Source organism: Gopherus evgoodei, chromosome 2 (assembly GCF_007399415.2).
Source record: "Gopherus evgoodei ecotype Sinaloan lineage chromosome 2, rGopEvg1_v1.p, whole genome shotgun sequence".
Taxonomy (NCBI): domain Eukaryota; kingdom Metazoa; phylum Chordata; order Testudines; family Testudinidae; genus Gopherus; species Gopherus evgoodei.
Genome location: NC_044323.1, coordinates 88,392,773 through 88,406,289, shown reverse-complemented (window position 1 = coordinate 88,406,289; position 13,517 = coordinate 88,392,773). Strand labels below are relative to the sequence as shown.

At 43.2% G+C, this 13,517-nt stretch overlaps 1 protein-coding gene across 7 annotated transcripts in view; it reads right to left on the bottom strand.

Moving 5' to 3' along the window:
* Positions 1-273: 273 nt before the first annotated feature.
* Positions 274-13,517, bottom strand: part of ITPRID1 (ITPR interacting domain containing 1) — a 73,646-nt gene continuing 60,402 nt past the window's right edge. For 6 of the 7 annotated variants that reach the window (XM_030551307.1, XM_030551309.1, XM_030551306.1 and 3 more), the window contains 3 exons: positions 9,056-9,183; positions 7,668-7,779; positions 2,886-3,700 (listed from right to left, as the gene is read on the bottom strand). In XM_030551307.1, the coding sequence (XP_030407167.1) occupies positions 3,269-3,700; positions 7,668-7,779; positions 9,056-9,183 (672 nt within the window). In that variant the 3' untranslated portion in view covers positions 2,886-3,268. Of the gene's footprint in view, positions 1,492-2,885; positions 3,701-7,667; positions 7,780-9,055; positions 9,184-13,517 lie in introns of those variants that run through there. The other variant, XM_030551311.1, reaches the window with a different exon arrangement.

The following is a 13,517-nucleotide window of genomic DNA, read 5'->3' as shown; positions in this document are numbered from 1 at the left end:
GGAGCACACAGACATTTTAAAGGGTGTTGTTGTGACAGGTTACTCCTGCCTACTAACTGGCAGGTGAAATTCACCCCTATGCAGAGGGCTACAAGTCCCGAGCACCTTTTTAAAGTCCCTCTTATGTCTTCAAATAGAGTGTAAGTGGTGCACAGGTCCCATGCTGGCCATCTGCAGAGGGATGAATTTTACCCTATAACAGGAGTACTTAAATAAACACCTTATTAACTTGTTGAGGCCTTTGCTTAAGCCAATGACAGCCTTGCCCTGCTTGCTTGTTACCTTCTGCACTGTAAGGGGAGAGAAACGGATCTTTACTACCAGTCAGCACTTAATCTTACTGGTGAGGAAGTGATGCCTTCACTTGCGCTTCCATTGGGTAAAGACTTGAAAGATGAAGACCTAAATGACCCCAAAACACCTTCACAGCGTTAAACAAATGGTTAGATGTCTGGCAATCCTTGTAGATGTAAAGCACTAAGCTAAAAAGCAGTCATACAAAATACCATGTCTCTAATATTGAACGCTGTATGTACTGCCATCCCATACACAGCTGGTAGAACCAGAGGTGCCTCTGAGATTATACATGCTTTCCAAGCTAATAGATTTTGTGTCTAGATCAAAGCCCTGTGTACTCCACAGCAAACTGGACCAGAATGCTGAGGCAGTGGTCCTGGATCCTGCAGCCTTCTTGGGTTCTGCCGTTTTTTTGGCAGTGGTTTCAGTTATATTTTAAAATCAGGTTTCTATGAATTAAATATGAAAATGACTAATATAATCAGGATGATATTCACTGTGTTATATATTCTGGTACTCAGTTCAATCTACATTGTATGCTGTCCACACATTGTCATTGTGCTGCAGATTTTTACAGCGACGTTAGATACATCCATCATAGAAGTTGTCAGGGGGAAGATGGAGGTTTTAGAGGCTGGTAGGGAAAGTGTGGGAGGCACTTTGGGGTTGAGGATTAATGTTAGTTAGATGCTTCCCTCAAATGACCAGCAGTTATACAGTTAATACATTTCCAAGTTATTTTCTCAGGCTGGGTGCAGGTACAGGAAGACAGTGCAGCATCAGTTTACTAGGGTCATGTTTCCAAGATTTTCTTCACAACTATGAGGGCTCAACGGTTTTTTTGAAATGACAGTTTACAATCTGGCATCTAATACTGTGCCAAATGATAGAATTTACTACAGGCCTTTTGCCTATGACCACAGAACAGCAGAATACGTGGCTCCCTCATCGAGATAACCCCTCAAAATGGTTTCCTTTCCTTCCTGCAGTCCATGCGCTGCAAAAATATATAGAATGCCCTGCTGCAAATGACAGCTGTTTCATTCTGTTTTTGTAAAGCCTTAGATGCTTTAAAGTGTTTGTTGTAGGAAGAAGTCACAACTATTTTTTTTAAAAAGTCCACAGTTGTCAGTCTTCCTTCAATCTCTTCATTCTGCTATGTTATTACTGAAAATTTCGGAACGATTTCTTCAGCTGGCAAAAGAAAAATAAGTCTTAGTCTTTAAGTAACTAAAAACTAGTAATCAACTAACAACTAGTTTCTAAATAACTAAACAGTCTTAGTCTTTAAAGATCTGGTATAAAGGAACACAATACATTAAATGAAATCTTTAATTGCTTCTTAGGTTCTGTAAGCCAGGGGCTTCATTCTTGGAAATGATTCCGTGATTCTGCTTTACCACGATGAATCAGGGAAAACTCCTGTGTGAGAGTAGGGTTGCCAACTTTCGAACAGCACAAAACTGAACACCCTTATCTGAGTCCCCACCCCCCTGCTCGCTCGCTCCATCTCCCCTCCCTCTGTCACTTGCTCTCCCCCAAACTCACTCACTCGCTCACTTTTACCAGGCTGGATTAGGGGGTTGGGGTACTGGAGGGGGTGAAAGCTCTGGTTGGTGGTGTAGGCTCTGGGTGGGGCCAGAAATGAGGGGTTCAGGGTGCAGGGGACAGGGCTCCAGGCTGGGGAAGGGGAATGGGGTGTGGGGGGTGAGATCTCTGGCTGGGGGGTGCAGGCACTGGGGTGGAGCTGGGAATGAGGGGTTTGGGGTGTGGGAAGGCTCTGGGCTGGGACAGGGGATTGGAGTGTATGTGAGGGGGTGAGGTCTCCAGCTGGGGGTGTGGGGTCTGGGGTGAGGATGAGGGACTTGGGATGGAGGAGGGGTGCATGCTACCACCGTGCACTGGTACCACCCCTGCAGCTCCCATTGGCTGCAGTTCCCAGCCAATGGGAGCTGAGGAGCTGGCACATAGGGTAGGGGCAGTGCATGGAGCCTCCCTGGCTGCCTCTGCGCTTTGGAGCCAGAGGGACACGTCACCGCTTCTAGGAATCATGCGGAGCCAGACAGGGAGCCTGCCAACTGAACTTTTAATGGTCCAGTCTGTGGTGCTGACCAGAGCCACCAGGGTCCCTTTCTGACCAGACATTCCGGTCGAAAACTGGACACTTGGTGACCCTAAAAGTGAGAAGAATGAAATCCACTGATTTCATGGAGGCTTACATGAAGGTAGTGTAGAATCTGGCTCTAGCTATTTGCTTAAGAGAGGGTCCAGCCCTAAAGATTTGGGTCCATACTCTTACGTGGAAAAGTGAAAGACCATGACCATTACCCATCTGACTTTTTAGCTAGACCACTTTCTATTTTACTAAGCTTTTGTATATTGAACAATAAAGAAAAAAATCTGTTTCTTATTGATGGTGAAACTGTAAAAGCAGATCAATCAAAAAAGGTGAGCATTTTCACTTTTACACAAAACCGGTGAAACCCTAAATTCACTAATTTATTTAGGCATAAGCTTTCGTAGGTAAAAAAACCACTTCTTCAGATGCATCATGGTGCTTATGCCCAAAGAAATTTGTTAGTCTTTAAGTTGCCACCAGACTCCTCATTGTTTTTGTGGATACAGACTAACACGGCTACCCCTCTGATACCTAAATTCACTACCTTTGCTGTCCATGTAAACTAATTCAAGTTGTTTTGCAGGCTAATGCTACTCGTTAATTTCACACAGTTTGGTATAGATCTCAACCAATCACACTCAGAGTTCTAGACGGACAAGGCATTGCTGATACCACTAGCCACATAATAATACGGCCCTCATTACCATGAGTAAGCGCTGCAGTTAACTTTGAGAATGCTACCCCACCCTTTGTCTGCTCTGTCTACTTAGATTATAAGCTATTCAGAGCAGAAACTATAGCTTGGTAAGGGTATGTATAACACCTAGCACAAAGGGGCACTTGGCTGGGCCTCTAGCCACTACTGTAATAAAAGCAATAGTAATCTCGTGTCAGCATGTTCTGACATCGGAATATGCAAGCAAGCAGAATAAAATGAATTCTTACACTCTGTAGAAAAGTCTTAAAGTCAATTTTTGGCTGGGGAGGACCTTTTATTTCCTTTTTACTGGTGGGGAGTTCCTGTGGGTCTAGCTCCGCTGTTGCCATAGCAGGAAACTGTATCTCTGGTGTTCCCGGCACTGAGGCTGATGGAGTTGATGGGAATGTTTCACTTCTGCTCAGGCGCCTTGGAACTACCGTTTCTGAGCACCCAGCTCTAGGATGCATAGTGTCAGTGGCATCTGGAACAACTTGTTTATTCTGGGCATTTCTTTCTTCCCTCCAGTCAGGGAGTCCAAGCTCTGAAAACAGATGGGATTGTTCTCCTAGTAATTGGTCCAGCTGCTGCAGAGAAAATAGGGAAGACATGCATACAGTAGTAATAAAAAATTATAAAAGGTATCAGACAGTGATACACAGGAGAGGTTATGATGCATGCCCACTTCTTATTCTTGGTCAAAAAAACAAAGTATAATTTGGCAGCTGAGATGATGCCATGAAAAGGATTCAGTAATAAATTTCAATTCCATTTTCATGTTTCAGTAACATAAATTTCAGTCTCATTTTACTGTGATCGACTGACACAGTTGTCTTAGTACAACCCCCCAGACAGACCTCTGTGGATGTGTGTGGCAGCCCTGGATTGAAAAGGGTGCATCATAACAATTTGGAGCCCAGATTCACCAGTGTGCGCCATGCACTGTGTGTCATGCAGCCACTGCAAAATGAATGGATTCAATCTGGAACTGGCTAATGGAGAATTCCTGTTGTGGAGGAGAAAGCTGGTGGGGCAGGCGCAGAGTGCTGCTTTGTCAATTCAACTGTTCTTCCTCAGCTACTGTAAGTGACACTAAAACCAGGCAGAGCAGTCCTGGGGAGATACAACTCTGGTGGCCGTCTCCCTACTCTGCACCAAATGAAGATGGGGCTTCCTTCTTCCCTGTCCCCAATTTGAGTTGTGTTTTAGGGCTTATCTACACAGGTGAAAATGACAAGCACAGCTATAGCACAATAAGTAATCCTTTACAGCTATGCTGGAGTAACTCCCCATGGGAATACTATTCCAGCATAAACGTGACTTTATCAGAGTAAATATTCCAAAATAAAGTCACTTTTATCATTTCTGAGCTCTAGCTATGCCAGTCAATTTCCCTGCATAGATAAGTCCTTAGGGAGGCAACATAGGCTAGGAAGAAAGGATAGTTCAATGGTTAAGGCATTAACTAGAGACTTGTGAAAACAAAGTTCAGCCCCCAGGTCTGTCACAGACTTCTTGGGTTACCTTGGGCAAATCACTTAAGATGAGATTCACAAAGGTACTTAAGTGCCTAACTCCCCTTGAAATCAATGGGCATTAGATGCCTAATACCTTTGTGAATTCTACCCCTAGTCTCTCTGTGCCTCAGTTTCCCATAGGGTCAATAGATTGGTGTAGGAAGGGAACTGGTAGTGGGGAATTCCTAGATGAAGCTCAACATCATCCATGCCTGAAAAGCTATTGGACTATGTGGCCTGAGCCAAGTGTTAGACAGGGAATGCTGGTGCGGAAACTGCCAAGATCTTGGAAAAGGTCTGAACTTATTCAAGGAGTGGTGCCAGAGAAGGAGGTGCTGGGGATTGTGAGGGTGTGTGGGGCTTGAAAAGAAAGGGGAAGTAAACCCAGAGCTCCAATGGTCTCTACCCAGGCCAGGCACTGAATGAAAGAATAGCGTTGGCTATCCTGGGGCCTTTGTCCATTATACCCCCAGGGAATAAATATGTGCTTCTAGTGGCTGACTGTTTTTCAAAGTGTGCAGAAACATATCCCATTCCTGATCAGGAAGCTCAGACAGTAACATTTGTCAAGAGGTTTGTGTGCTACCATAGACACATGCCACAGCCCCTGCATGCTGATCAGGGAAGAAATGATGGCACCTAAATGTGAATAGCTACATCATGGGAGTCAATGGCCTAGACGGGCAGATGGGCAAGAAACTGGAGAATTCCATGGGAGTGGGGAGGAGCTGGAGGGACTTGTCATCCTGACAGTAGTGTGTGTTTTTGGATTTGGGGAGAGAGTTCTGTGGGAGGAAGAAGAACTGTGTTGCCCTGGGCATGGTGTGAATGAGCCCAAGAACAGGACTAGACTGGGACTAGTGATGAGCACCGGGCACTTAAGGTTGCACGTATCCTAGGGGCAGGGGAAGGCTGAGTAGCCATGGAGCAGCAAATCCCACCAGGACAGAGGCCCAGACTGAGCAGCCACTTCTCTCAGTCTCAGAACTCTGTGTGCACTTGGGTGGTTTTGTGGCAGGGGTTTCCAGATCCATGCAAGCAAAGCAGGTCTGTGCCTGATCTGAAGAGAAACAGGTGCAGACATGCTACCTTCAGAGCCTGTGTCCAGCACAGAGAAGGGGGTGGGTGGGTTGGTACAATGCTTTATGGCAGCAACTGTTGCTTAATGGCGCTGACAATTATGCTTAATGGGGATACTCTTCAAACAATTTAGGAGCACTTAAATCTTTTCTGGGTTTTAATCTCATGCTGGCTCTAGTTACTGATCAAAAAACAGCTTTCAGTGGCTCCATAGCTACGATATGTTTTCTGTGTATGTCATCTGTTTCTCTACTGACTGCTCCTGCCAGTTGTTTGACTTCTTTCATATTAACTGCAGACAATGGATATCCATGCCAGGCGAATCCTTACTGCACCTACCAGCCATGTTAATTTTGCAGGCTCTTATCAACCTCCAGTAACTGAAAATTTCTGCACTGTGACGTTAGTATTGAAATGGTTGTTTTGTGCATACGCTTACATGAGTGCAAGTCATGCAGCAATTCTGTAACTACAGTGGTCGATTTGGAGGAAAGTTGCTAACATTTTTTATTATAAAATCACAAATGGAAAGAAACAAGGCAGCAGTTGGAGATGTGACAAAACACAAAGTTCTCTCTTTCCAAAGAGAAAAATTTTGCTTTGCACCTGACAGCAGTTTATTAAAAAAATACTTACTGGATTTAACATTTTTTAGACTTTGAAAGAACAACAGCGTGGCCAACACCACTCGTGATTTTGAGTGTATCCAGGGTTTGAAGCACCTTGAAGGGTCTGGTTTTCAGAAGGTTGGACCTCAGAATTTTCTGAAAATCAAAGCCCTTTAAGGAGTCATAAGCTGGACACCTAAAAACTGAAGCATCCAAAATCACTAGTCTCTTTTTGAAAATCTTGGCCTAAGGTTGTACTAGATGACACAATTTAACCCCGTTGGTTTGGTCACATGTTCAACTCACAGCAAATGCATGTGGAAGCCACATACAGCAACCACTCACTGTGACATTGCACCAGTAAAGGCAATAGGATAAAGAGTCTTTAAAATTGTCATAAACAGATAGCTAAGGGTTAATGTCCTTTTACCTGGAAATGAGTAACCTGAAACACCTGACCAGAGGACCAATCAGGAAACAAGACTTTTTGAAATCTGGGTGGAGGGAAGTTTGTGTGTGAGTTTTTTGTTTTTTGTTTTGTGCCTGTCTTTCTTTCGGCTATGAGAGGATTTTTGTCTCCTGCTTTTCTAATTTTTTGTTTCCCAGTTGTAAGTACAGAAAGGACAGTGGTTTATATGTTTTTTTTTAAATTTACATGTGTGTAGTTGCTGGAGTGTTTTGAATTGTATTCTTTTTGAATAAGGCTGTTTACTTATATTTCTTTTAAGCAATTATCCCTGTATTTGTCACCTTAATACAGAGAGACCATTTTTATGTATTTTTCTTTCTTTTTACATAAAGCTTTCTTTTTAAGACCTGTTGGAATTTTTCTTTAGTGGGAAACTCCAGGGAATTGAGTCTGTAGCTCACCAGGGAATTGGTGGGAGGAAGAAGTCAGGGGGAAATCTGTGTGTGTTAGATTTACTAGCCTGACTTTGCATACCCTCTGGGTGAAGAGGGAAGTACTTGTTTTCCAGGACTGGAAATAGGGAGGGTGGAATCCCTCTGTTTAGATTCACGGAGCTTGCTTCTGTATATCTCTCCAGGAACCCAGGGAGGGAACACTTGGAGGAGGGGAAGGGAAATGGTTTATTCCTCTTTGTTGTGAGACTCAAGGAATTCGGGTCTTGGGGTCCCCAGGGAAGGTTTTGGGGGGACCAGAGTGCCCCAAAACACTCTAATTTTTTGGGTGGTGGCAGCTTTACCAGGTCCAAGCTGGTAACTAAGCTTGGAGGTTTTCATGCTAACACCCATATTTTGGACGCTAAGGTCCAAATCTGGGAATATGTTATGACAAAAATAGATTCCTTTTCCCTATGTTTCACAAGAATAGTTCTTATACAACATACCATCAGAATTCCCTCCCTAGCCTGGCGAGATCGATCATTCAGCTGGAATTCCAGTTCAGAAAGCTCACGACGAACAGCTTGACGTAAGACCTGCAGTTGTTTTTTTTTTTCCCTGTAGTAGACAGCAGAAGAAAAACAATCAGGTGAACAGTGATGCTCTGCAAAGCATCTATTTCTCATTCATGCCATTAATACAGTGTTGTTTCAGACACAGCACCACAAAACATTCTACAGTCTAAATAATAACCTAACAGTACCAGTGCCAGATAGTTCATTTACTGCATTGCACTATGCAGGCCACAGAACTCTGAATAAAACTGAATTCATGTGTGTGTCACAGACCCAACTGACTCTTCTAACCTTTCAGTCATACAAAAATAGTCCTGGGCACTAGTTCTCACTGCAGACAACCCAACTAAACAGATTTGGAGCCAGTCATTTTGAGTTATGACACTACAAAAAGACAAACACCAAATAACCGAACAAAAAAAGACATACCTTCCCCCCCTCCACACTTCAAAGTGCTCTTCATTCATAAATGCCTTGTTTGATTAACTGCTACCTTTCCTCAAACTACCCTCCTCTGCCAAGGGACTGCATATGAAAAATTTCAGCCAGAAACAAGTTTTATTAGAAGAAAAGACTTATTTTTTAAAATGAGGTGTATAATGGAGACTGTTTTACAATCTTGATGATGGTGTTACTGCTATGGTTTTAATACAGTGCTTCCTTTGGTTATGGCCCAATCTGTATAATGTCCTCATCATCAACCCCACCATCCTCCCACAAACGCCCATCTATGTTCATCTGGAAAGCTGAGGTCAAAATAAATGAGATCTATTGCAAATTATGCCTGTATTTCATTCGATTTTAAGTTATTTTAGACTAAAATAGACCATATTTTTAATTCTAATGTTTCTGAACATTGAAATTAATGGAGACAAGTCATACTTTTCTACAGACACAATTACAGAAAAAGTCCTTTTCACTTGCAAGGTGGGCACAAGACATGCACAATACCCATGATGGCACCTTCATGATTGGGGATGTCATACTCATAAGGAATCCCAGCCACTGAGTCTGAGAAGTATCAAAGAGAGCGTACGTTCATTGGTACATATTATAAATCCCTTATGTACACCTAAACTTAATGCAGCATAAACTGTTTATAACATACACTGCCATGATCAAGTTTAGAAAATATTGGTTGGATAAATGGATAGTAATAAAGTGATGAACAACTGAATGCTGACTTCTGTGTTATACAGTAAAAATGTTAAATCTGAGTGTTGGCACATACAGCAAGATGCTCTGCACACGCACTCAGGGTTCAAAATGTTGCTTTTTTAATGACCAGAATATGTGTGTTTCTGTAGTGATATAATTACCTTCCTTCATCTGACATAGCACTGGAAAAAAGATCTTGTTGCTCTATCAGGTGTTGCTCAATCTCATCTAGTTTCTCCCGGAAACTCTGGCACGAACTCTTCATAGCTTCTATTTCATGGATTGTGCACTACGAAGAAGACCAAGAAGAGTGACTACTTCATTACTTTCCTTTTAATATTTGTCATACTGACAGCTCAAGAGGCAGCAGTCCTATTCTCATCAACAGAACAGGTACATCATAAGCAGGCTAGTCAGACATTCATAGGTACAAGCTTCCAGATAACAAGTGAGATGACTTCTGAAGAATATAAATGTATTTAGTTATCAGCTCTTCTTTCTGAAGTCACATAGGCTTCCCCTGAAGTCAGTCAACGGAAATTTTGTCCTTGTCTTCAAGGGAGACAGGATTTTGCCCGTAGTTTTGACACAACGGGTCAAATTCTGAGCTTAGTTACACTTATGTAAATCCTTAGCATTGAATAGAGTTGCCCTGGATTGACATCAGCATCACTGAATAAAAAAGTTTGCTCCATGTGTCTGATTTGAAAGACAGGTTGAGCACTGCATCTCTAGAACCATCATCACATTTTCTTGCCCCTCTATTTGTAGATGTTAACGTTTAGCTGACTTTTACATTACTAGTGGAGGCAAAAGGATTAGTAAATTTGAAAAAGAGGATCAGATATTGATAAGAATAAAAATAGCAACTGCAATTGCACTAGCTAGGATAAAATTGCAAAGGCTATACAATTCTTTTGGGATTTGAGCTGGCACTTTGACATATATAGCTTAATTCACTCTGTGCAAAAAGTCTGCAAATATCACAATTCCCAAAGATGTGTTCATTTGCTCAAAACTATTCAAATAATGTGTTATACAAATATATTTCTGCCTATAGATTGCTCATCAACTGTTCTTGGCAAATATTGCTTCAAGTATCCATTATTAGTTATCTAAAATTTGAGCTGTTTTGACAAGACACAAGATTTCTGTCCCCAGATTGGATGAGTGTAAGTCTTGGAATCAGGTTTCCAGGACAAATTCAAAGTTTGTTTTTTGCAGGGAAATATTTGTTCACAAGTCAATGTTTTGGGGAACATTCCTGCCAGTAACATTGCTTGATAGAATATACAAACATGGCCAAAGCACATTTGTTTATAAAGAATATAAACTCTCCTACGTCATGGCAAAAAAGTCAATCATGAACTGACAGGAGTTAGAAAGAAATTTCTATGGGAAGGTTAATCTCTAACTGTCCACTCCAGGTTTTCTTTTGCACAAGGTGTTAGTTTGAATGAACTGTCTTTCTCTAATATGACAAGTCATATGTTTATATCCTTAAACATTGAAATAAATATTTGGAAATAACGTCTGCAGTGTTTCATGTTTACTGTAGTCATTGACTGGTATTGGGAAGTAATTTCCCCATAGCATAGTATTCCTCTGGGGACTTTACATTTTTCCATTAAGACTCTAGCATGGGCCTCAGTTAGAAACAGGATTCTAAACTAATTGTTTAGATCAGTTATACATTTGAGTAAATAAACAATGGATCACTGGTCTGTTCTGTTGGAGGGTCCTGCACATCAAGATGTTATGGAACGGTCTATCCACAAGAGTAAAGCTTGTCTGTGCATGAGACAGAGCTTTCTCAAGGGCTGGTTCAAGGCTGTGAAACTCCCATGGGATCTCCAAACTACCTCAAACCTCACAACTTTCCATGCCAAGATCAAGGTGTATTTCTTTTACCTAGACTTTACTAATATAAAGACATAGCCTATCATATGTTAAAAATGTAACTTCTCCCAAAGGGAGAGGATGAGAGAAAGAAAGAAAGAACCAGACATGAAAAATGTTGGTCATGTCACCTAATTCATTGCTGGAGATCACTCAAGTACCTGAGTGATAGATATGGTATAAGAACATGAATAGACTAGAATGATGTTATGACCACTTTGGAAAACCTAACTAAAACAATTTTTTAAAGCTGTGTTAATTAGCAACTGAGCCTCCAAAAGGTATGGAAATAAAGTGTTTCTGTTGGGAAATAATTTCCTTGTGCAAGAAATTGTCATACCCAGACGAATAAAACAGAAACATGCAAATTCAATATAATCTGATGGCTGTTTGCTCTTTCAGTGTTTTAACACTGACTTCTGTCAAGAACAATGTTGCAGTTAATACAAATTTTGAGTTCTTTCAGGATTTTCTCTTGTTCTAGCAAATGTTTGATGCTTAAATCCTTTGACAGGCTGGACTAAAGATTTTGGATCAAATCCTGTCATGTGGAATAAAGCCTACATACACAGGATTCTCTCCATATGAAGAAGTGAGGAGCAGAGTCTTCAACCTTGTGCAGTGGAGCAGTACCCACAATTCTAAGACACAGGATGCAGCAGCAGATGCAACCTGCTGCTGCTCTCCCGGCAAATCCCCAAGATTTTAGGCCAGTAAAGCCTCAGACCCACTGACTACACACCAGCATACCAATTTAGATGGGTATGGAGTTCCACTGTACATAAACCGAGGAATGTTTTCTGACCCCCCTACATGTCCCTTAGGCTACCCGCCGTATTGGCGGGTTAAAATCGATTGCTTGGGGATCGATATATGGCGTCTCATCTAGACGCGATATATCGATCCCCGAGCGTGCTTATATCGATTCCGGAACTCCACCAACCCCAACGGAGTTGCGGAATCGACGGGGAGCCGCGGACATCGATCCCGTGCGGTGAGGACAGGTGAGTAATCCGATCTTAGATATTCGACTTCAGCTACGTTATTCACATAGCTGAAGTTGCGTATCTAAGATCGATTTCCCCCCGTAGTGTAGACCAGCCCTTAGACCCAACACACATAATCACAGCTTTCCTAGTTGCTTGGGTCCTTCTGTGATGCAGGGGCTGGATTTCACATGATTAACCTCAGACAAGTGCCGGATTTAACACATCTTTGCTTAAACAATAGAGCTTGAACAATAGTGTAGTGTGCAGTCAATGCCTGCAGTATCCTCTGGCTCAGATTACTGAAAAAGCATCACTGTTAATCCGTCATCACCATCAGACAAGTGATAAAATAAGTTGGACGATGTAAATTCAGCTGTAATGTACTGAAACACTGACCTCTTGTGGCAATTGAGAGACATCTCACAAAATTCATAGCACTTCAGCAAATAAAGAAAAGCCCCCATAGTACTGATATAGTGAATAACATGAAATTCATTAGTTTCACTTCTAACCGTTTTCTGCACTTTGACCCATTTGTGTTTACAGCTTCCCAAGTTTCACTTTGCGTTTCAGGTTCAAAGAAAGAAAGGAAGAAACTCATCTGAAACCACCAAGTTTGCATCGTTTCAACACAAAACCAGGAGAAACACTCACAGTCCTCATGGTGCAGAACTATTCATCGGTCCTGCTTTTCTCAGAAGCATTGTGAGCTTTCCAACAATCCTAGCTGGGCTGGTTTATGGGGGGCCTAGGGCAAAATCTGAAAGGGAGGCCCCCCAACCCTTCTAAAAAGCCTGACAACCACCCCCCAGCACATGAGGCCCTACACCCAGCCCTCCCCCAGGAGCATCAGCCCTCAAGGGAGCTCTCCTGCCATCCCTTCCAGGAGCCCCTGCCTCCCCAGCCCACTCCTTACCATATCCCTCCCTGCTGGTGAGACTTGCCTTCTGGTGTTGGGTCTGTCCTGCTTCCCAGCCAGTCCCCATGGTTTTGGCAGCCAGCAGGTGAACATCTGGCATGTGGCATACTGCATGCAGGGGCTCATTCACCCAGGACCGGCTCTACTGTTTTTGCCGCCCCAAGGAGTGAGCCGAATTGCCACCGTGGACGGCGGGGTCAGTCCGTGTGCCATTAGGGCGGCATGTGCGTTTCCACGGCAGCGGCAATTTGACGGCAGCTTCTGTCTTCATCCGGAAGACAGAAGCTGCCGAATTGCCGCCGCAGGCAGCTGAACATAAAAGCTGCCGCCAAATTGCTGCCACCATGGAAATGCACATGCCGCCCTAACTGCATGTGGACTGCCCCCGCCATCGACGGCGACAATTCGACATGCTGCTTGGAGCGGCAGAAACACATGAACTGCCTCCCCTTGCAGATTGCCGCCCCAAGCACCTGCTTGGAATGCTGGTGCCTGGAGCCGGTCCTGGGTTACCTATAGTGGCACTGCAAGCCTGTGTACCAGATCTCAGCAACACTAACTCAGTTTTGGCCCAGCTGTCCCCTACCCTCTGTCATGACCAAGGGGCGGCTGGGCCAAACCTGAGCGGTGCTGCAACCCTGAGTGCCCAGTTGCAATGCCACCCACTACAGTTTACCCCAGCTGCCCTGCATCATACTGTTCCATGGATTCGGGGTGCCTCTCAAACAAGTGAGGCCCTCCATCCCCAGGTGACCCTGACTCCTCAGTTTTGAGTTTGTTACAAAGTCAAAACCTGGTGACTTTTGTAGTTTCAGC